We start from the raw sequence: 23,667 nt of genomic DNA, 5'->3' as shown, positions 1-23,667 counted from the left end.
CACTAGTCATTCCACATACCAGGGGTTGAACAACAGTCTAATCAAATTCCAGGTATATATATGTAAGATGCATGCTTAATATATGATCTTGATGATACGGACACTAGAACCCGTATTTGGACTGAGTCTGCCGCTTGGACTGCCTGTTGTTGGCCCATTGGTTCTGTAGCTCCACCTCGTTCGCTTTGGCCTGAAAACGATAATTTACAATAAAGTTATTGTATGTGATCCTGATTTCACCACTTGAGGGTTTTGTCACTTTTTAGGGTTCCGTACCCAAAGGGTAAAACGGGACCCTATTACTAAGACTCCGCTGTCCGTCTTTATAGATAATGGTAGGGAACCCTTCGTCTGCGAGTCCGACTCGCACTTGGCCGGTTTTTGTTCGTTACTAAATGACATCTATTTCAGTTTATAAAGCAGCCTATTGTTAAAAAACCGGCCAAGTGCGAGTCGGACTCGCGTTCCAAGGGTTCCGTACATTACACAATTTTTAACAATGTATTTTTTGATGTGAAACTGGAGTGAAATGACTTTAAAAAAACCCGTAAGGGTCGGATCAAAAACTAAGTAACTAAGTCTGACTCACGCTTGACTGCACATTTCTAGTAGGTTTTCCTGTGATCTATAGGTAAATACGTATTTTGTGTCACGATATAACTTTGTTTTTTAATTGTATCATTTACCACTAAAATCACTGCTGTTACAGAAGGCCTACTATTCCGTCTCTGAATTTCTATCCGAATGAAGTTTAATAACTTAGATATGTATAATTGTGTGTTGTGTCCCATATTAGTGCAGCATTTTTTATTTTATAATTTGACTAGACTTATATCGACTGGGATCTGAACCGTGACGCTGAAAACTGTTGTAATATTTGAATTTTTTAAATACTTTACTATTTGTACATATTAATGTTTGTTATCTGTTTTTGACAATGTATAATCAATACTGAATAAAGAATATGAATATGAAATACCCCCCATAAAAAAGAGATAGAAATTAGACGTGCGCGCCGCCGCCATAAGGAGTCAGCGCGCCGCCGCCGCCGCCGGTAGTTTAAAATTCGCGCCGAATATTTTTTTATAAGACAGTATTATGCAGCGTTAAAATATGTAATAGGTTATAGTCCGATAAAAAATAGTTGAAAATTATTGCGAGCGCCACTTCCTACGTAACTCACACATTTTTGACGTAAAATACTTCTTACTTAAACATGGCAATAATTTAGTACGGAATTTTTTTGGTTATATAATTTAATTTCTACTACTATTTTATGTCGCACCAACACCATACTAACTATTTCTTATGTGGCAGTAGTTTATGTAAATCATACATAAAAATGTGTTGTATGTATGGGTAAAACACATTTACAAAGTATAATGTCCAGTGTTTTGACCGTTGTCAATTACACGGCACTTTTGCTAAGTCCAGTATGTTGGACATTGCCAAGTATGCGAAGAGTAAAATTATCAAATATTCTAGTAATTTTTATGGTAAATAAATTAAACAGATGGATGTTAGGTGTTACAAAACGTTTTAAAAAGTCATTACTTGTCGTATTACAACGTAATGAACCAAATAGATAAAAATATTTTTACGGATTTTTTTTCCTGTGCGTTCATCAAGACATCAAGAGACAGACCCGATTTAAGTTGACAATTTTCTTACGAAAATATTTATACATATAATTGCATGCATTATTGTAAAAACCATTGCTCAGATGTTGCTGCAACCTACGATACCCCGCTAAGTTTAATAAATGACGTCAATGACTGGTAAAATTTTACCACCTACGAGCTATATAGTTTTTGGAAAAAAAATGAGTTTTACTTAAATTCATATTAACATAAGTTGACTTGACATTATCAGTAAGTGTATTTGTAATTAAAAAATGCAATTATTCTATATTTATTTAAAAACCGGGCAAGTGCGAGTCGGACTCGCGCACGAAGGGTTCCGTACCATAATGCAAAAAAAAAACAAAAAAAACGAACAAAAAAAAAACGGTCACCCATCCAAGTACTGACCACTCCCGACGTTGCTTAACTTTGGTCAAAAATCACGTTTGTTGTATGGGAGCCCCATTTAAATCTTTATTTTATTCTGTTTTTAGTATTTGTTGTTATAGCGGCAACAGAAATACATCATCTGTGAAAATTTCAACTGTCTAGCTATCACGGTTCGTGAGATACAGCCTGGTGACAGACGGACGGACGGACGGACGGACGGACGGACGGACGGACGGACGGACGGACGGACAGCGAAGTCTTAGTAATAGGGTCCCGTTTTACCCTTTGGGTACGGAACCCTAAAAAACATGAATTTGACAAAAAAAAAACCTTATACACATAAAGTATAGGTATGTATACTCGGCAACGTCCAAAATACTGGACATCTTACATTACGCGGCGTATCTTTTTATTTACACTGAACCTGGCAACATCCAACATATTTGACATAGGTACCTATGTTTTTTCGAAACTATTATAAATAGATGATTTTTATGAATTTTCTACAATAAACAACCACATAATAAGATTTTATTATTATTTAAGCTTCGTTTGTTCTACAGTCAGGTTGTTATTTTATTTTTTTCTTTTTCTTTAACTGTTTTGGGTAGTGTCCGACCGAAGGTTCGGTTTCGGTTTCGGTTTCGGCCAGTTTCGGCCAAAAAATCATGTTTCGGCTGTAGTTTCGGTTTCGGCCAAAAAACGGCCGAACCTTTCGGCCGGGCCGAAACTTACGAAATGGTACTTCGGACAAAGACCAAAAGTTGGGGAATAAGTAGGACAACAATATTAATACATATCTACATATACTGATTGATGTATAGGTACAGAAATTAATTGGTTTATTATAAAACACAATTCCACTAATGAGAGTGCCACTGGACGGTCGACGCGGTCTTAAGAGGCTGTCAATACTTATAACGCGCACACTGTCTAATTGTATCGGAGTGAATGAGATAGCACTGTCGCACGTAGCCGTTGGCCGAGTATCAGCTCGGCCCGAGTCGAACGATGTCTTTTTCGCTCTTATTCAGTCATTTTTCTATCTACCTCTAATAGCAAATTTTAAGCGAGGCTAAAGGCTACGCTCAACTAGGGCCGCAAAGTTGATTTTCTCAATAGTTAATATTTTGCGAAGCTGAACAGCTGACTATTGATTAAAACGAAGAAAAAACCCTTAAAAGTGTCCCCAGTACAGTTTTTCATACGAATGCTCGACCTTAGCCTCACTTTTTACCTCAATTTACCATTGGTTTGTGCTCCACATGTCCTCTTCTTCAGCTTAGCCTTTGGCCTCGCTGCGCCATGCTCGGCCTGCGGTCTCGCTTTTTAATACAATGGACATTGGTTGGAGTCTGTGCTTAACTACTTATCCTGAAGCCTGAAGCCTGAAGCACGGCTTTGACTTCGCATGAAAGTTCGCCTCACTGGGGCACTTCGGACTTTTAGGCCCAGGTGTAGATCGGTACCCGGCCTTGCGATATTGTTAACAAAAAATTTCGCGCTCGCTGCGCTCGCGTTTTTGGTTGCTTTTTTGGTTGACCCTGTATCTACATGTTAGCTTGACTGGTGAATGAATAGAGTTAGACCAAGAAGATTCTGCAATGATTTTGATAGCATACGCAGTGCTACTAGTGCAAATGTTATTTATACGTCATCATTTCATAGAAGTTTTGACGTTTAAAGTAACATTTGCACTGCATGTCTTATCAAAATCGTTGCAGAATTATCTTGGTCTAACTCTAGTAATTTTCTTAAAAAACTGCTTAAGTAACATCAATTTCAAGGACATTGGGTGTTGACAGCCCCATAATATGTGTGTAAAAGCGGTTTTATGAGATTTTTTCAACGATTTTAACAAGTCTACAAAAGTTTCGGTTTTGGTTTCGGTTTCGGCCGAAACTAGAGCCAAAGCCGAACATTCGGTTTCGGTTTCGGCAAAAAAACATGTTTCGGTCGGACACTAGTTTTGGAGCTGACTGCAGATCCCATCTGCTGGGTGAAAGCACATAATAAGATAATAACACTAAAAAATGATACTAACACAGTTTTTTGAGATTTTTTTCCCTTGTCGATTTAAGGGTTAAGCGTGGCTTTCATTATATACGTTTTAATATTGAAAAGTTGAAAAATCCCACGCCGCCGCCGTGGCGCGCCGCCGCCCGATTTTTTTCGACCGGCGCGCACGTCTTATAGAAATACATGTTACCTCGTTTTTACCTGAAGTGCATTATCTCTACATATGTATGTACATAGGTATGTACATACTTCGGGTTGCGGCAGGATTCATACTCTTGTAGACATACCTGGTGAGCGAGATAGGTGATCTGGTGCTTCCTCTTCTGCTGGCTGGTGGGCTCGTTGCCTTTCCTCTTGCTGCTGGAGACCCGCTTGCTTGTATCGTCCGTCAGTCCCTTGGCCAGCCACTCCCGAGCGTCCGCGAGGACCTCGCTCTGGTTGACGTCCACTATTTGGATGTCCTCGCGCTTGCGTTTGCCTCGGGCTCCGCATAGTTTCATGATCTGGAAATGTTTAAAAATGTTATAAAATTTTTTGCTATGGTTAGATTAGGTATAATTATAAAGGTTAGTTTCCGATTCGCCGGATTTTTGCGGATTCTCATGTTGTCGGTTTGGACGTAATAAAATTCGGCGAAACAGAATCCGGCGAAACGGGAACTAATCTTTATAATGACACACTCACAAGATTAGTATTGTTTTTTTTACAGTTGTATGTTTTTAATATGTACATGTATGTACTCAGTGGATATGTAATGTAATACAATCAATAGAAATCTTCCTTATTAAATGACCTTCCATAAAATTCAAAAGATAATCAAAAATTCAAGATTTTGCGGTGCAATATTCACTATCAACCTCATGATCTTATCCCATACAACTTTGTACGGCTAATCCGCTTTTTATTTTATTTTAGTCATGACCATGACTATGGTTTTAGCACATGAAAAAATCTTTCTGAGGTATGCTAAAATTACATTATTCATAATTTAAACCTGTTTGAAAAAAAAAACTTACCGCCTCTTCATCCAATGCATCATTACTTGATCCCTGTGCCGGGTATCCATTCCCATACCCAGAGCTTGCCTCATATTGATAACCATAACTACTAGATTCCGAATATTCCGGCTGTACTTCATTCTCAACTGTATCAGCCTTGAAATAGGATTGAATATCCCTTGGCTCCTTCGGAGTTGGAACATTTTCTTCTTTTTTCAAACAGACTTTTTCATCAATGTCCAATGGCACGTCTTCTGGCAGTTCAACTGGTTTGTTAATAGAGAAGAAATCATTCTGTACTTCATCATCACTGTCATCTGAATAGTCTATGGCCAGGCTCGGTTTATCTTTTTTAATTGGTGGCAAAGGCTCTTTTTTCTTTACAGTTGGATTGGGCTTTGGTTTTTGAGTGAGAATGTGAGGTATTAAGGATTTTGTTGTTGCTAACACTGCATTTCTTGGTTGTGGCAGTATACTTAGCAGGCTCGACTTTTTCTGAAAGAACACTTTATTAGTAAAAAATGTAAAGTATATCATCAGTAATAATAAATGGATGGATCAAATCAAGTTACAGATATGTCATCTTCCAAATATCTAAACTTTGAAATATACTCCTACTCCTTGATATACTTAACTTATTTCTGGTAGATCAGCAAGGCCATCACCAGGGGGTACTAGAGGCAGCTGCCTCCCCCTAGACCCTAGAGCAGTGTTTTCATGATGCGACCCCCTTAGTACGAACATGTATGCCCCTCCCCCTCTCCTTGTCCCTCCTCCTCTCTCATATCAACTGCCCCTACTAGCCCATTGACCATATCAACTGCCATCCCCTAGCTCCTCAAATGGCAACGCCCATACCCAGTTGCAATAAACTTTACTTACCCCATTAATTTTCTTAGGTTTTACTGCAGGTGCTGTGTCTTCTACATCTCTGAACTAAAACAAAACAAATTCATTTATTTAATGTTGTTTTTTGAAGGTTATTAAAACTGAAAATTATTAAATACTTACATCACTGAGTGAAGGTACTGTAATTTTAGCTTTAGGCTTCACGATGGGGATGTCAGTTTCTTTTTTGTGCAAGAATTCGTCGTCTTCCTCTAACACGGCTGACTTTTTGTTCGAAGGTTGGGGAAGCAGGTTGAACAAACTCTGGCTTTGCAATTCCACATTATCCTCTGATTCGGGTTTAGATACTGATGGATCTGTAACTAATAAAGGTTTTCTTGTGGAAATAATAGGAATAAAGAGTTTGAAAAGAACTATAATTCGACAAATTCAAGTAGAGGGCCTTACCTTTTTCTTTCTTGTTTAAAATGACTGCAGAAGCTGTAACTGCTTCGTTATCTTCATCCTCAAATTCACTGGAATCACTATTGTCATAAGCTACTAAAGCCATGATGATAGTTTGGAATTAATATTATAAAACGAGTATTTTTACAAATGTTTATTTTCGATTCTTCTTCACTTTTGACAGATGAGATGACACGAATGATGAGCCACAGATAAAGTAAAAATATGCATTGAAAACTATTCAGAACATTCACTTCTCTGTATTTTCCAATTTGTGTTTTACATCTCTTTCTTTAGTACATGAAAACGAGAGCTGCAGAGCTAGAAGCCGGATATAACGAAGTGATTAGAACAGATTAGAAGCTCTAACTTTTCAAATTTGGCTAAATATCCTTGTATTAGAAACACAACAAACTCAAGTTTAGAAAAATAACATACAACTGTCAACATTACGCGAATTTTCCAAATTTTCTTGAGAAATTCAAATAAATAAATCCATCCAAAGCGAAATAAAGTGGTTTGTTCTGCATAATTTATAACACTGTATTTTCTAAAAATTCTTATGTATGTATCTTAATTGCGAAGATAATTTTATTTACGTTGCTAGAGGTTACCTACCTTTACATGTTTATATTTGTTCGTATATTCTGGCTGGACAGTGGACACCTTACCCCTTTTTTGTAAAATGTTTTGTGACGCTACGTATACCATTATTCGGATTGCAGCACCATGCCAAAGAAGTTTGTTGGTGAAAACAGCAAGGCCGTGGCAGCTCGGCAACGCAAAGAGGATGCCAAGACTGAAAAAGATGCGAAACTCAAAAAGGTGATCGAAGACGCGGCGTGGGAAGACAACGACGACAAGCTTAAAAAGAAACAACAGAAAAAGGTGGGAATTTACTGTTTCAGGTTGCTAATTTCTGACTCACATAGGTTACAAGTCAGTAGGACTTTGGTGTGACTGTTTTGTAGCTCTGTCACGTCAATTTAAACTGCTTGCAATATTTAACAGGTAAACTGAAAATTGTCTTTAATAGATATGCAAAAATTTACAAGTTTTTTGGAATTTGGTACTTAGACACTCCAATCATGTAGAGACTTTATCTAACTAGAAAAAATCTAATAAGTAGTAAATGGAATATTTTTATACAGGAGGAACAAGAAAAGAAGCGTCTAGAGCAGCTACAGAAGAAACAAGAAGCCAAAGCTCTTCTAGAAAAGGAGATGGAATCCATAAAGAGCACCCCAAAGGTGGCTCCCGCACCCAAGATCACACGTGCTCAGATTGCCAAGATCCAGGAGAAGAGTGTCAAACCTGAGACTCCCAAGCCTGTGGTAACATTATTCATACTTGTTTTGCATTACTTTATTATGTATTTGTGAACTTTTCTTTTGTCAAGGACTGGGGTTATGAGTTGTCAGTAGCCGGGTCCACACAGAGCAAGCATATGCGCGAGGAAATTGCCTCGCTCGCTTTGAAGATTATGGTGCAAATAACTACCAAATACAAATAGCAATATTAAATATGTATACCCATTTAGTTTGTATTGTTAACAACACATATCCTCTTTATTTTTTAGCCTGCCCGAGTGGTTGTAGAGGAGCCTCCACTAGAGGAGAATCTCAACAGGATACAGTTGGATGGAGAGGTGGCTCAGTCCGTGGATGAGGCTATATCTCTACTCAGGTAATAAACTAGCGGCTCTGTGAGCTATAGACCTCGCAAACCCCCTGGCTCAGCAATTTTTCAAATTTACATAAACTGAAAGTACAGAAAAATTCCTGATGATTATCAAACCTGCTCACAAAATTTCAGGAGTAATGGTTTAGGATTGCAACTTTAGGGAGAGGGAGGATATTTAGACCAATTTTTGGCAAATCCTATTTTTGAAAAACTATCTCATAGGTTTTCCTTCAAAATCAGTCACATATGTAACCTTTTTATTATTTTTTCAGTGATAAGGCAGAAATCGACAGGCATCCCGAGAAGCGTCTAAAGGCTGCATACACCGCCTTCGAAGAAGTCACCATGCCGCGCCTTAAAGCGGAGAACCCCACACTCCGCCTCTCCCAACTCAAGCAGCTGCTCCGAAAAGAGTGGCTCAAGTCTCCACAGAACCCGCTCAATCAGAAGATCAGTGCTTAGGTTATGTGTTATTGAGCTAGTCATGTTGAGTGACATTTAAAAGCACTCTTAAACTATTATAAAATGAATTATCTAATAATCTCCATTATCTTGTACAATAAAAAAATATATTTGGACTATGAAAAATCTTTTGCAGGCAAAAGTTAGCCATTAGACAAATCTTCACCTAGGTGAGAGTACAAGTTCATAAAACTAAAATTACCTTAGAGATTCTACCTAAAGCCCTATGGAAATCTATTAGAAACTATTAATGCAACTTCATTCTACCACATAGTTGTGTTGTAAACAGGCCCTGTTTGCCTAACGTGTATATTGAGCTTATAGAAACGCATAAACCAATCTCTTTCAGATTATTTATTAAAGTCTATAGACTAAAACCCTTTGTACTGTAAATAAAAAATATATCGATTACAAATTACTCCGGCTCATTACTGTACTGCAACGGTATGCCTTTCCTTCCCTGTTCCGCTAATTTCACTTCAGTCTCTCCCAGTTTCTGCTCCAATCCTTGCCAGGAGCGCTCTTGTAAATTCTGTCCAATATTTTCTAATGCCCAGTTGGTCTTAGCTTCTAATTCCATGCCATTACCGTCATGGTTCAGCTTAGTCTCTCGAATTTTTCCTGTTATTAAGCTCACATCAGTTAATTCTTTCACATGGTCAATATCACAGTAGTATTTCCTGCCGGGGAGTAGGTCTCCATAGTCGGTGACATGGGTGGTGGAGTAGGGCTCTCGGTTGGAGTTCAAAGCTACCTCTAGCTCGAATGGGTACACTATGGGTTTGTAGAAGTCACGGTTGCTGTAGAGATCGTTTTCAGGGCAGGCAACCATTACGTAGATGTCAATCTGAAAAGAAGCAACGATTATTGTCTCTGTGTGCTTATATACCAATTCAATGAAGCCTCTGATTTACCCATCTAGACGACTGGTCGCCAAACTACGACTCATGAGCTGCAAGGCTAATATGGTCATCTTTTTATCATCTGTCACCATGCCTGTCACGTTCTAACAAGTATGAAAGTGCAAAAGTGACGCATGACATGACAGGTGACAAAAATGCGACCATGGGGCTTAGCACGGTCGCGTTTTTATCCCTTGTCACCATGCCTGTCACGTTCTAACAAGTATGAAAGTGCGAAAGGGACGCGCATAGTGATAGTCGATAAAAATGGAACCGTGCTGAGCCCGCATGATATCCGTGCTGGGCGAGTATAGGTATAATTTTATACCTAAATCTGACTTTTGTGAAGGAGTGAATTTTCTGTACGGTAGTACTATTAGTTATTCAGTGGTGCTAGTCTGTCTTGACTAAGGAATCTAACTTGTCCTTGGCCCTTGGGTTGTAAGATTGTAAGGTCTATCACTCATCTAAACTACCATATTCATCAACAATATCTCATATAGGTAACAAAATGATTCATTTTATCCATCACACATACGCATCGATAAAAAATACCCCATGCAACAAAATTTTAGTAACTTACCTCAGGAAAATTAGCCAGCTTAGCGACATTGGGCTTGCCGACAGACACGATATAACTTTTCTTTCCATTAACTTTGCACAGTTGCTTTAATCTCGTGATGATATCCTTGGTGTTGGCTCCCAGTTGGCACACGAGGATGCCTATCACTGTGGCATCTTTACACTTCTCGACGAGGAAGCGGCGACGCTTGAACCAGGTGGTTTCGTCCATGCGGGACAGCGTTATGCCGGGGTCCAGGAGGTACCATTCTTTTGCTGTGGGACACAAATTATATGTTCAGTCATAAAATTAGTAATTTGACTCCCTATAAGAGTTGATGTTGCTTGCATATACATTATTATTCCCACTAGAATTATTTTTTCATCTTTTATTACCTCCAAAGCAAGTTGGCTGTTACCTAACTATAGTTCATTTTTTTAGCATTAGAAAGAACTTTAAAGAAGGTAAGCGATCTTGACATGTCTTTTAATTGAAAAACGCTTTTTAAAAGTCAATAACTATTACTTATGAAAGCAGAAGAATATAAATAATCGTATTAGATTCACAATTGTTACATATTTGCCGTAACTTATTTTTAAAATGTGTTTTTCAATTAAAAAACACATCAAGATTGTTTACCTTATTTCTAATGCTAAAAAAAACGAACTATTGTGAGCTTTTATTCCATTTCATGTAGGTGACAATTGGCTCAATGTTTAGGGCAAGATTATAAGGGGTCATCCATTAATTATGTCACACGAATTTCAAGGTTTTTTGACCCCTCCCCCCTCCTTGTCACACTTGGTCACATTTGGCAAACCCCTCCCCCCCTGGTGTGACGTCACATTTTTTCAACGAAATCGGCAAATCGAATTAAGTATTATTAATTTTTAGGGTTCCGTAACTCAAAAGGAAAAAACGGAACCCTTATAGGATCACTCGTGCGTCTGTCTGTCCGTCTGTCCGTCTGTCACAGCCTATTTGCTCCAAAACTACTGGACCAATTAAGTTGAAATTTGGTAAACATATGCAAGTCTGTGACCCAAAGACGGACATGTAATAAAAACAAATAAATTTTAAGCATAGGGGGCTCTTTTAGGGGGAATATGAGAAAATTAAAAAACAAAGTTTTGCAAACCATATCGTGTCTCGTACCTGCAAAGGAGATCGTCGATTTTGTTCTATCTTTTGTTAAGCGATTGGGCCCGATACCTATAGATTACTGGAAAAACGTATAAGAAGTCTGCAATTAAGCGTGAGCCGGACTTAAGAATAAGAATTGCGGATAAGCTCTATCAGGGCCACAACCGCAATTGATTTACGTGTAACGTGGTGTGACAACTAGTGCGAAGATCGAAGGCTGAGCTCTGCGTTGGGCCGAAGGCCTGAAGCATCCAAGAGAGGTGCGCCTCCACGCAAGGTCGAAGGATGAGCTTTAGGAGGTTAGTGCTCAAACAGAACATATAATTGGTTTAAGTATGAGTAGCTAAATGAGAAGGCTGAACTGCCGTATATCAGAGGGTCTACCGCGAACACCGAAGTTCGCAAATTACGGGGATTTCTCTTTTACTGCAATGAAACCGTAATTAGAGTTACAGAGTGAGATGCCAGCAATTTGCGAACTTCGAACAAAATTAAAGATAGCCAGCCGTGTGTGGAAAAATTGAATGAACAGTTGAATGTACTTATGAACTTCGCTTTGCTCGCTCGTTCGAAAATGTGTGCAGTACGGAATAGAGATGTGCGCCGATGACAAAATCATTGGCGGCGGCGTCCGATGATTTTTTGACCGGCGGCGGCGGCGTGATCGGCGTGAAGTCGGCGTGGCATAATTTTTGATACTACATGAGAACGTGGCTGTAGAAACTCTACAACTACATTATAAAGCCTTCTGAGTATTTACTAGGCTATCCAAAACATATTACGTGTGTTTTCTAAATTATTGCCGAAAATTATATCCCATCATTTCACTTGGCAACCATTTATTACCAATACCAACCTAATGGTTACCAACGGTATGTTTAAATATTAAAATAAAAAGGATACTTTAAAACGCTATATTTTAGGCAGTATTTTTACTTACTTTGTAACTGGAATACAAATAAAACACAAAAAAATATCTTTATAAGTTAAGTCTTAAATCTATATTGACTTTTCCCAGCCGCTGTCGCCTCACCTAGGATTTGTTACGAAATAATGATGAACTACATACTTATTACATTTGTCTGAACTGAAGTTTAACAGAAATGTATGTTAGAATAAAGATGTCATCGTTTTCGAAAGTAAACGTCTCTAGCAGGTTGATTCGCTCAACAGAATGTCTTTGAAGTGTCCCGTTTTATGGAATATTAAGGTCTACTTTGTTTTCTTTACTGCTAGCTTAGTGATGATAGTTGGTGATTTAAGTTCCTATAAGTAGGTATAATTGTTTACTCGTAGGTATTGCTTATTAAGAAGCTTTAACCTGACTTTTATAATTTTGATTGAAATATATATTGTTAAGTAAAAGAAGCTGATAATCACCAGAAAATGACTAAGAATTCATCGCGTGTAATTTTAAATGAAATTGTATATTATGTGATAAATAAATCAAATCATATCTATCATATGAGCATTTTATTCGCAGTGACGATCAGCTGTGAGATTCAGAGAGAACAGTACAGCTGCCAAGTTTATTGCACTTTTAGCACCACCCAGGGGTCACGTGTAGGGTAGCGGTGGGTAACTTCCTACGGACGTGGTGCAATATCGACCCCCTATAAAGAAAATAGCATGTTCCTAGGATATGAACCTGTTATTTTCTTGACTTTAGTTCACTGATTAAATTGACAACCAAGCAACTATTGATGTAAAACAAAATGCGTTCTACAAAAAAGCTGTGCGATAAAATATCAAATAATAACCTGAGATCCAGAAACTAGATCTTGTTAAATTAACGCTAAATCGTTGTCGCAGCTAACACCGCAACGACAAAAATGATGCTAATTTGGTTCACTGGCAAATAATAAGCGAAAAAGCATAAGGATCTTTAAATGAGGCACGTATTTAACCGGTCAACTAATTAATCGAATTTGGGTAGTTTAAAAAAATAGAAATGGGTACTAAAATTAATAGTTTGGCAACAAAAACGGAGCCTTAAAATATATCAATATGAGTTGTATTTTAATGCCGTTACAGCTTTTGATTATTTTTAGGCAGGTACCAAGTATTTATTTGGCAACTGATTTATGATTATTATGTTGAAGACCATTTATGAAGCACATTTTAAAAAGAAAATGGCTATCTAACAATTCAAAAATGAAGTTCTTTTACAATATTTTGTTTGGTCATTACACGGTCAACCTAACACGCTCCTCCTTGCTTTGCTCGTCGTCGCACCTATCTGTTGACTCTAGCAGAACAAAGTGGTAACTATTGAAATTAGTAATTAAAAATTTAAAGATCTAATGTATAATGGCCATTAGGCGTTTCATGATTAGAAATTTCGACTATAAGTATACTGACCATTACGTATTGGTAAATTAATTTAAGGTGTTTTGTGTAAAAAGTGACCAATATTCATAAAATTTTACTGCTTTCGTGCTAAAATACTACCTAGCTGAAACGACATGCTCAGTTATTATGACTATAGTTGATTACTTAGGTGTGAACAACTAGATGACGACTAAATTTTATGATCGCTTTACAATATTAGTTGCCAATTTATTATTTTAGTCGCCAACCTATCACTTTAAGTTCCCTATAATTTTTTTTGGGTGGCTTGATATTGCTGCCAGTTTTTTTAATAATATGATGCTTATATTTGAGGCTAATATATTTTTCTTGGCACTAAAATATTAATGCACAGCCAAATTATATTATTATATGCCCAATGAAAGTTCCTGTTTAATATTTTAGTTACCCGGTTAATAATAAGCCTTTAAATTATACCTCTGACACTATCTACTCACTACGCAACATGGAATAAGACACGATAGGTATCAAAATTTCCCACGCCGATTATACGCCGGTCAAATCTATCGGCGGCGGCGGCGTGGAAAAATCGTCGGCGGCGGCGGCGCGGCGGCGCGGCGCACATGTCTAGCTACGGAACCCTTGGGACGCGAGTTCGACTCGCACTTGACCGGTTTTTTGTCAAAATATTAGTAAATTTATAACCCAAAACTGATTATGAAAAAAAAATTAAACTAATAAAAACGATTATCGTTCCAAAAACTTGTTTTTGAACTGTACAGTAAATAAAATGATTAAAATAAAATTTTGGTTACTGATGAAGTTAAAGTGACGTCACAAAGTTTGTGACTCCCCTCTCCCCCTTGTCACAACATGTCACATTTTCTTGACCCCTCCCCCCCCCTAAACGTGTGATGTAATTAATGGATGACCCCTAAGGGACTAGGAGTTGGAGAAAGAAAATTTCTTACCTGCAACAGATATTGTATAGTTAAAGAGTGTTTGTCCTTTAGAGCCCATGTAGATGCAGACACAATCCCTGAGGACATCATCAGCATGCACCTGGCCGCTTGCATCCCTGATCACTCTGCCCAGAAACCTGTGATCCTGCTCCTCTATAGAGATGTCAGCTATGTAGTGGCCAGGGTATTGTGTGAACCAGGCTTTTGTCAGGGTTTCTGTGGAAACAAAAGGCTCTAAAGATTGTGGCATTGGAATGAAGAGTCAAGCAAAAAAAAGGAAAAAAATATCCTAGAATAGTTAGGGCTGCCATTTCTAAATTCGCCGCACCCGACAAAGACTATAAAACGCCAAATGTCTAGTTTGGCGTAAATCGCTTTTTTCCCCAGACTGTATTTATAAAGTTTTTACCTACTTTGTACATAATGCAAATAATTAAATTCAATAAGATGTTTTTCTTTCACAATAAAAGTGTTCGGGTTTTCCCCAGACGTACCTACGTCTATCTGTACGTACACAAGACGCACCAAAGCACATTTCAAGATGCACCAAAGCACATTTACCTTTACAGTGATAAAACTCAGCATCATAAAATAAGCAGAGTTTCTCATCATCAAAGCTGGGGTTTCCCTTCAGTATTGTCAATGCAGCATCCACATTTAGATCCTTTTTAGGCAGCACAGTGAACACCGGAATGTGCCACTTGGAGAAGCAGCTGTGGCCGTAGTGGATGATGGCGTCGCCCTTCACGTGCATGGCTGCTACGGTGTCTACGCAACAACTGGAATGGGAATGGAATTTTATGATAATATATATTTTATAGTCATGTCATGTGGGTGGAAAAAGGTTGGTATGTTGAAAGATGTTAGCGAAGGATCTACAGCCATTAACTGGAATATAGAAAATTGTGCAGGTTGCAGAGCTTTGGTGCATTAAGAAATGACCTGTCTTGTGTGATGATGGAAAAAGTAGTGTAGTATTTTACTATATGTACCATATTATAGTGTCCTGAATCCTCTTCAATTTCCTATCTCTATTGCACGACATAATTATATTGCTGTTTTGCTCGCACTCACATTGAATTCAAAAATTTTCATCAAAAAGGAATATGAATTGCATAAATGTGTAACAATGGGGTTGGCCGGTGGAAGTTTTTAGCAGATGGCGCCATCATAGCTTGCCCTAGAATTGTGTCAAATTTTTGTTTTTTTAATACCCTGGATGCCAGCCCTTTAAGCCAAATCTCATAGAAAAAGGGGCAAGCTATGATGGCGCCATCTAGGCAAACCTTTGACAGTTGCCAACCCCATTAAAGGCTCGGAGTAATTAACAATGGAGCCGCCATTAACAGGCGTTCCCCTCTGTCGAAAATAGGGGGCCAATGGTCAACCACATGTCAACCATATGTATGGACTGATGTTTATCTGACATGACGTACCTATACATTTGATGTGCCCCTCCCTCGGCAGACTATTTTGTACCGAAAATTTTAGAGATGGCGTCTCCGTTGGTTATATCCTCTAAGATTAAAGGCATTAAATAAGTAGAGTCACCATCAGATACCTATATCGGAGGGGCCAAGGTGATCACAAAGATCTGAATAAACCCTCTATTATCAAGATGTTAATGTGCATGTTCAGATATTTTTGAACATCTTAGCTGCTCCGATATATCTGATTGTGGCTGTATCATCATCTACACAAGTGTAATAAACCTTGTTAGTAAACTTACTAATTGATACAAACATATAAGAGGTAGAGGCGGTAGAGTATTGGTTAGTTGTTTAATACCTTGCGTATGACGTGTCCCCGAGAATGTACAAGTCAACATCAACTCTGTTTTTTATTTCCTCATATATCTTAACGCTGACACCCAGTAAGTCATCTGGAAACTGCAGGCATACCTACAAAACAATCATTTAATCTGTATTGCACAAAAATGGCATTGAAGAATATCTTAACTTAGTGTAAATATTAATACAAAGCTGATCGAAGAGTAACTATTTATTATTTCGTGGTTTTTCTCATGATTTGCTTACCCTTTCATATTTGTTGTCCTCAATCCATTTGCATGTTGGAAGGATATCAAACTGCGACACCACATCGTCGATATCTCCATCGCTATTTGTTAGTTCAATTTCTCTTTCAATGCAGATTTTCCCATCTGTTGTAAAATTGGCCATTATTTATAAAAACAATAAATAAATACGAAGACACACATAACCTCAACGGGTCTAAGTGACAAAGTGACGTTCACTGTTTTTTTTTTTTTTTTTTTTTTTTTAATTTATTATGAGCATTGGCAACTAGGCCATCAGCTCAAACACAAAACAAAAATAATTACAATGCATAGCTTATACCTAAAATCTAACTACTAATACACAATACAATATGATATGAGACGTTCACTGTCATAGGCACAGATAAGATAGGATAGGATCGATAACATTACTGAACAATATAAGGCCAGCCAACATACAAATTGAAATGATAATAAAAAAAAACGAGTAAAAAGATTGAGATTTGAGAGACTTTTATTAAATAAATGTAACAAACAATACAAGTAACAGGGTTCATGCCCTAATACCCTTCATCACTAATTGTAATGTTGTATGAAGGGTAAGCATTCTTGATCAGTTTTGCAGTTTCTTCATGGTCTGCTTTGCCATAGCCTTGCGAGTAGCCATAAATATGAATCTTCTTATTATCAGGCTCATGGGATATCCTGCCTCCTCCCAAAGGTTTACAATCTAGTGGTTGAAGCTTTTCTTGGACCTGAAGCGAATATTAAGTAAGGTGGAGTATGAAAGTATGGAACCTACAATCAATCTAGATGATCAAAGTCTAGTTGATGCCTGTTATTATTCTAATTTACCTCATCATAGATATCCGAATGGTAGTTGCACCTTTGGTAGCCTCTTACGATTGTGATAGAAGGCTCTTGATTGTTTTCTGCTTTATCATACACTTTGACCAAAATGTATTTAAATACACCAGAAGGATCTATGTCCACCTTTGGTACGGCTTCTAACGATGCGGTTGACATACTTCTGGCTGGTCTTAGTGGTTTCGGCTCTGCTGAAGTAATTGTACAGTTCGGTAAGAATAAGAATTAGGTCGGTAGAGGTTAGGATAAAAAAATGATATCTGCGCAGGTATAAGTGTGACAAAAGCGGTTGCAGAAGAAATGGATGACTTACCGGACGTAAATAGTTTGATCTGGTTAGAAAGGAGAAAGGGAGTCTTAAATTTTGTTAAATAATGCAAAGGAATCTTCATTCGTGAATACTGAAGACAAGATTTCTTATGTTTTGACAGGTAAATTATTTAGATGGAATGAAACGTTATTTAATAAGGTGCCTTACTTATTGGCCTAACTACTTGTTCACTTGCCCAAATTTATGCCGCATTACTTTTTTTTTTTCTAATTTATAATAAAAAATATATAATTTTGGGCTACCGATTAAGTGTCTTTTTATTTTATTTATAATATTATTTCCAAAATGATTGTATGTTCTCTGCATGTAACGGAAAAACTTAATTTTGGTCAGTAATTTACATACTTGTCTTTAATAATGTCAAAATGTACTCAAGATAAATAGACTCTTATCACTTACTAATATAGTCGTTTTTACATTACTTTAATTTTTTAGTATAATATTGTTAAGTTAGGGCTATTTGCGTTTATTTATACTAAAAAAAAACCAAAAAGTCAAAAATAAAAATGGCTGCAGCTGGTTGGTAGTGATTACGCTAGTGTATAAAAAAAGCTTTAGCAAACTTGGGGTCATCGTTGTTAAAATTTACACTTACTCCACTAACCATGAATAAAATGGATTCCACTCTTACAAGTAAGTGTTTATTTATCATCTATTTTATGTGTAAAAAAGTTCTTACAAAAAAATAGTTTGGAAGGCCGTATCATATTACTCATTGAGTTTATTTACATTATGCTATTTTATCAGGTGTTTTACAGTAGTTAACTACAGGTTATACGTTTTAAACACTACAATGACCACCATCCTACTTTGAAATGACAGCTTTGTTTTCACATGTGGTGTTTTCATGAGTGGATTTGGTGATTTAGGTATGTGGGTGAGTTTCTTCACGGCCGCGGGGATCCCGTCGGACGTGTCGGCGTCGTACGCGCTGACGTTCGCGGAGAACCGCATCCAGAACGACATGCTGCTGGACCTGAACAAGGAGTATCTGAGGGACATGGGCATTACTAGGATGGGGGATGTCATTGCTATATTGCGGTAAGTGAAATTTGTAGTAAAACTATTTATGATGATGATGTTAGTTATTCAACAATAGATTTGTTTAAGCCGGGTATTCATTAGGCAACATTTGTTAATAAACTGTTTATGAATTTCATCACCATGTTTTGCAACAAGTTTACCGTAAACACTGTTTCTGAAACTTAGCAGTCCACACTAGTTTAGTTGTTGCTAGGATGTCGCCCGAGGAGGTAGTACCATTTCCATGTTTCTAAACTTGCGTCACACACGTCCACACTTGATGACATCTGTTTATAAACGTTTATAAACTGAATGTTTCGTCTTGTTCTCCACCTAGAGTGGGGAACACAGCAACATGTATATGCAACAATATTTCATCATCCTCGTTTATAAACATGTTTACAGAGGTGATGAAACATCGTGCAACACTGTTTATAAACAGTGATTAAACAGTGTTTATTAACAAAAGTTGCCTAATGAATACCCGGCTTTATTCAACTAAAATTGTTGTAGCATCTATCATGCTCATGCTATTGTTTCAACAACAGGTTTGGCTTTATCTGTGTAGCCTATGTAGCTGCTTTTAGTAGTTTATTGTATAGCAAGAACCACTCACATGCTTGATATTTTTCAGTGACCTCTATTATTATAATAAAATAAGAGTGACAGCTGGTAGCTAGAGTTACCAAAAGCAAGTGAGTGGGTAGAGTCTGTGCGGAAAGAGAAGAGTCATAGAATGTACTGGATCCCATACATTTCACGACTCTTCTCGTTCTGCTCAGACTCTAACATGGATGTTTTCTATGGTTTCATTATTTTGTCAGGTGACAAGCAAAACTCACTAATTACTAAAAAAATATTAAACAAAAATCAACCTTATTTAGGTATTAATAAGGTTCACTATTGCTATTAACTTATGGTAGTAATTAGTCAGCAAGACTTCAAAAAAAATTCAACATTCATTCAACTTATTCCAAATAGTTTTATACCTTAGAATCATGCTATTCTTTTCTAATATATGGCACTATCCCTTTCGGCTATTTAGGGTTGTCAAAATTCAAGTGATTATCTTATCTGTGGTTGTGCACGCAAAAGGAAGTCAAGTGGTGCCAACCCTAATAATTGCTCGGAGCAATGCTGAGCCGATCGGAGCCGAGTTCGACCGAAGTCAGGAGTGTCTCCCCACTGATAAAAGTTAGATTTTTCGTTCAAGCCAATATGGCCCGATTGCCATGTAATTGCTGCAGCGAAAGTGTTAAAATAGCCAAATAATTAATTTACTTGTTCTATACAACAAATCTCATCTATAGGCACGCAAAGCAAGTGCATGAGAGCTTGGCACGGGACAAGGTGCTCGGCAGCACTGTCAATGTGGTCCCCGTAGCCGCCATCACTGGCCGAGCCACCGTCACACAGAACAAGCCTGCTTCCCGTGAGTTGCTAATATTAAATACTAAATTACACTTTTTAGACACAACGGAATTGCTTCTTGCAGGACACATCAATCTGTTAGCTCTAAAATTAAAGCTACCACTTATGAATCAGAGTTTTTTGATTTTTTACATATCACCTATTCTATTTGAAATTGTGTATACTTGAAAAGTTAATATCAGTGAACACATTGACTGCCAAGAACACGTATGTGTGTTCATTTTTTCCAGGAAACAGGCCGCCCGGCACCGAGAGTATTAACTTTTTTTTGAACTGCAGGCATGAATGGTGGGCATTAAGGCATTAACAGGTTCAAACAAAATATCAAAATAAAGTTGTTAAATATTTAGCATTAAAAATAAATCTAACATGCATATTGCATTATCAATCAATCAATCAATCAATCAAAGCATTTATTTTCAGGCAACTAAGGCCCATAGATTATAGATACATACCTTACAAACTAACATAATTATACAATAATAAAAATCATAAATACTAAAAAATCATTTTCGTGACGCATTTTGTTTATGAAGAATGTGGTGGAATAATTCCTGTCAATGGGCAAGTCTTGGAGTCGCGAGGTCGAGTCTCGCCCAAGACAGTGAATGTTTCCTTTATTTCAAAGCAAAATTAAAATTAAAATGTGTTAATAAAAACAATAAGCTTATTGGGTTGAAAATTATTTCCTAATGTAACTAAGGCACACTCCTGTGTCTGTGTCTATTTTAATCCTGTATTTTGGACAAAAAAGGTTTAACGTGGAGAATTAAATAAATGTAAGTCCTATTTAGTTAATAAGTCTCAAAACTATAATAATTTAAATCAGTTTATGTTTGACAAAATTATAATAAAATTGTGACTTGGTAATTTGTGCCGCAGCCGCGAGCCGCATATTGGAGCACTACACGCGCAACACCCGGGAGGCGGCCGTCTCGCCCACGCACCAGAAGAAGCGCAAGAGCGATGAAGGGTGAGTATCTGAGTATCCTGTTAAGTAACATATAGTTGCGCTTAGGCGAATTTGCCACTCGCTCGCTACTTGCAATCAATTTGTGGTAGGGTCTCGCTATCTCGCTAACTACATTTCAGACTATGTTGTGTAATCAGACCTGGCCAATTGCGGAGGCATCGTTTACTGCTAGCGTGCATTTCGTAGTAGCGGTTAACGAGTGGTACATTTGGACGCTTTTCATTTGTGCATAAAAACAAATTTCCCCATTGACCACCAAAAACGGGTAGGCAGATGTTATAGTTATAGTTTTTTAGTGTAAGGTTTAAAATGTAGAGTTATTAATATATCCCAATAACTCATTTTTCTGTTGTAGCGTAGTTGATTAGAATGTACCTACTTCTTGTTATGTTTATACTTTATAAGAAATTAATAGGGTAATATGTTCCTTGTTGTTCATTTCAGGATAGAGACAGTAGACGTAAAGAAATCTCGTCTTATCAGATTCGGATCACCGCAACCTGCCGCCAAAGAAGGTAATTAATTTCAAAACATCAATGCTTCATCATCTTGTTAAACCGGAACTAAACCGCACCATGATTGTCAAATTGATTTCCTCATTGTAAAATATTGACCTTCAATTGTTTCAATTATTTTTTAGTTACACAAACGAAAACGGTGTTCGCAAGACTTGGACAGAGCGACGGAGCTGGGGCAAGACCCAAACTCGTCAAACTTACTGCTGTAGCCACTAAAGATGTCAAACCTATCTTCGCTCGCCTCGGTTCCAAAGATGACTCCCAACCAATCATGCCTGTACAAAAAGATGCTCTCAAATATGAGGGTATACTGAAAAGCCCACCCGCTGCGAAAACTGTAACAATCACTACCACTAAGAACAGTGTTCGGAGAATAGCTTGCACGATGAGAGCTGATGAGCAACCAATCAGTGTCAAAGAAAAACTAGCTGTACCGAAATCTAAATCAGTAAAGTTTTCAAATCATGTGGAATATAAAGAAATAGAAGCGGTACAGAGTGTACAAGCTAGACTTGTGCAGAAAACTCAGCCGAAGCAGACGGTTTTCAACAAACCGGAGAGGCGGTTGTCAATGCCCGCAGTTGACAATAGTGTCAAGGCCCGCTTGGGTGCGAAGAATGTTGCCAGCCCAGCACCAGTCAAAAATAATAATATTATGATAACTAAGAATGTGTTTAAGAGGCTTGGTGTGTAATAGTGTGGTATTCATGGAACTTGGTGCTAACAGTTATTTTGATTGAAGTGAAGTTTGGTTGGTAGAGAGAGATCACGGAAGATTCTCATCTATTCTATTTTACGTGAAAGTGGCACATACTACAAGTTTGAAAGTATAATATTTCTATCAAAAAAAGTGTTCCTTTTATATTGTACATTGTACAATCTCAATTTATATGGTTGTGATGATACGTGACGTTTTCAATCAAAAGATACCACATTGCCGGTTCTCAATAAGGTTGAGTTCAAATTGAAGCCATATGGAAATAGCGCCTTATTGACAATCGACAATAAGTACCCTTCTGATTGAGAATGACACATATCATCATCATCATCCTCAAGGTGACCTTTAATTTTCAATTTACGAGTTTAATAGGTACGAAAACGAATTTCAATTTTAAACTGCTCAGATTAGACGTCGAAATTGTACCGTCTAGATATTTTATTTTGTGAAAATTTACGTAAGCTACGTAATTTACGTACTTATAAATATGTGACGTTATCTATGAAAAGGGACCTTATTGTCGACGGCCGTTACGCCATTATTAGCGATTCTCCGATATAAATACAATGCCGCGCGACGCTGTGTGGCGTAAGCGCCATCGACAATAAGGTCCCTTTTCATAGATAATGCCCCATATTATTGCCTAGGATAAATTTCCTAGCTAGTCTTTGTGATAAAATAAGTTAATTTATGTTTTGCATTTGTGTATTTTTTTTTATAATTTAGGGTATTATAGTTTAAGTTTTAATTTCTATTGACTATCACATCAAATCTTTGAATTTTCATTTCCACAATTTTCAAGAATTTTCTGCCATGTTTTTCTTATGTAATGGCCTAATGGGACACTTTTCTTTACATACATTTACAATTTGAATCTCCTTATAAAATGTCGAAGGTGTATTTATTACTTAATTGAATCAGGTATTCCAGAGAAAAATGTTTTAGTTTTATTGTTACCGATAATGATAGGAGATATTTGTTCTATATTGCTTTTAATTTGTAAACTTAAATATAGAAGCAAACTAAATATGTCTGAAATAACTACCTACTAAAACCCGTCCCGGGCTGCCCCCGACGCAAAGGTGTCCATCACGCTCGCTGCGTTGGATTGCGATGGAAATTAGTAAATTTGTAAACCATGGTTATATGTGGATTTCCATCGGAGAAGGGTCCTTATGCTTTATGTGTATAAGCCACAGTTTCCTTAACACTTTCACTACCAAGCGCCCCATTTCCAATACAAAATGAACCTGACTTTCAGTGCCAAGAATCCGTTAGTCGGGTTCATTTTGTATTGGAAATGGGGCGCTTGGTAGTGAAAGTGTTAAAGTTCTATTTAGTTTAATATTTTTGCTAAAGTTGTTTGATATTTTGTGAGATTGTGGGTAATAATGCACCCGTATCATTTCAGTTACTTTCTCAGGGTTAGAACAGCTTTGTTTA

The 23,667-nt window shown here is 37.4% G+C and overlaps 5 protein-coding genes across 6 annotated transcripts; 2 read left to right on the top strand and 3 right to left on the bottom strand.

Moving 5' to 3' along the window:
* Positions 1-36: 36 nt before the first annotated feature.
* Positions 37-6,496, bottom strand: LOC134790189 (proline-rich protein PRCC). 2 transcript variants are annotated; one of them, XM_063761018.1, is made up of 6 exons: positions 6,326-6,496; positions 6,041-6,240; positions 5,912-5,965; positions 5,048-5,524; positions 4,319-4,534; positions 37-190 (listed from the first exon to the last, which is right to left on the bottom strand). In XM_063761018.1, the coding sequence occupies exons 1-6, from the start codon at positions 6,426-6,428 to the stop codon at positions 104-106; spliced, it is 1,137 nt and encodes a 378-aa protein (XP_063617088.1). In that variant the 5' UTR covers positions 6,429-6,496; the 3' UTR covers positions 37-103. The 2 variants fall into 2 exon arrangements, with proteins under 2 accessions (XP_063617088.1, XP_063617089.1); XM_063761019.1 differs by having other exon boundaries at positions 6,041-6,234.
* A 526-nt stretch (positions 6,497-7,022) lies between these two features.
* On the top strand, positions 7,023-8,885 carry LOC134790132 (coiled-coil domain-containing protein 124). The gene is made up of 4 exons (XM_063760922.1): positions 7,023-7,210; positions 7,474-7,656; positions 7,902-8,008; positions 8,278-8,885. Exons 1-4 carry the CDS (start codon positions 7,052-7,054, stop codon positions 8,465-8,467), a joined length of 639 nt encoding a protein of 212 aa, XP_063616992.1. The 5' UTR covers positions 7,023-7,051; the 3' UTR covers positions 8,468-8,885.
* On the bottom strand, positions 8,855-16,580 carry LOC134790130 (2-(3-amino-3-carboxypropyl)histidine synthase subunit 2). The gene is made up of 6 exons (XM_063760919.1): positions 16,383-16,580; positions 16,135-16,247; positions 14,908-15,125; positions 14,356-14,562; positions 9,953-10,206; positions 8,855-9,314 (listed from the first exon to the last, which is right to left on the bottom strand). The coding sequence occupies exons 1-6, from the start codon at positions 16,524-16,526 to the stop codon at positions 8,883-8,885; spliced, it is 1,368 nt and encodes a 455-aa protein (XP_063616989.1). The 5' UTR covers positions 16,527-16,580; the 3' UTR covers positions 8,855-8,882.
* Positions 16,581-16,859: 279 nt separating this feature from the next.
* LOC134789562 (14 kDa phosphohistidine phosphatase-like) lies at positions 16,860-17,643 on the bottom strand. Its single transcript, XM_063760133.1, has 3 exons — positions 17,544-17,643; positions 17,219-17,421; positions 16,860-17,118 (listed from the first exon to the last, which is right to left on the bottom strand). The coding sequence occupies exons 1-3, from the start codon at positions 17,620-17,622 to the stop codon at positions 16,924-16,926; spliced, it is 477 nt and encodes a 158-aa protein (XP_063616203.1). The 5' UTR covers positions 17,623-17,643; the 3' UTR covers positions 16,860-16,923.
* Positions 17,644-18,059: 416 nt separating this feature from the next.
* LOC134790131 (uncharacterized protein C19orf47) lies at positions 18,060-23,453 on the top strand. The gene is made up of 7 exons (XM_063760920.1): positions 18,060-18,194; positions 18,431-18,602; positions 19,895-20,016; positions 20,898-20,988; positions 21,433-21,503; positions 21,629-22,718; positions 22,872-23,453. The coding sequence occupies exons 1-6, from the start codon at positions 18,167-18,169 to the stop codon at positions 22,198-22,200; spliced, it is 1,056 nt and encodes a 351-aa protein (XP_063616990.1). The 5' UTR covers positions 18,060-18,166; the 3' UTR covers positions 22,201-22,718; positions 22,872-23,453.
* The last annotated feature ends 214 nt before the right edge of the window (positions 23,454-23,667 follow it).

The sequence above is a fragment of the Cydia splendana genome, chromosome 4 (assembly GCF_910591565.1).
Source record: "Cydia splendana chromosome 4, ilCydSple1.2, whole genome shotgun sequence".
Lineage (NCBI taxonomy): Eukaryota > Metazoa > Arthropoda > Insecta > Lepidoptera > Tortricidae > Cydia > Cydia splendana.
Note: the sequence above shows the minus strand (reverse complement) of the source record. Positions and strands in the feature narration are given on the sequence as shown.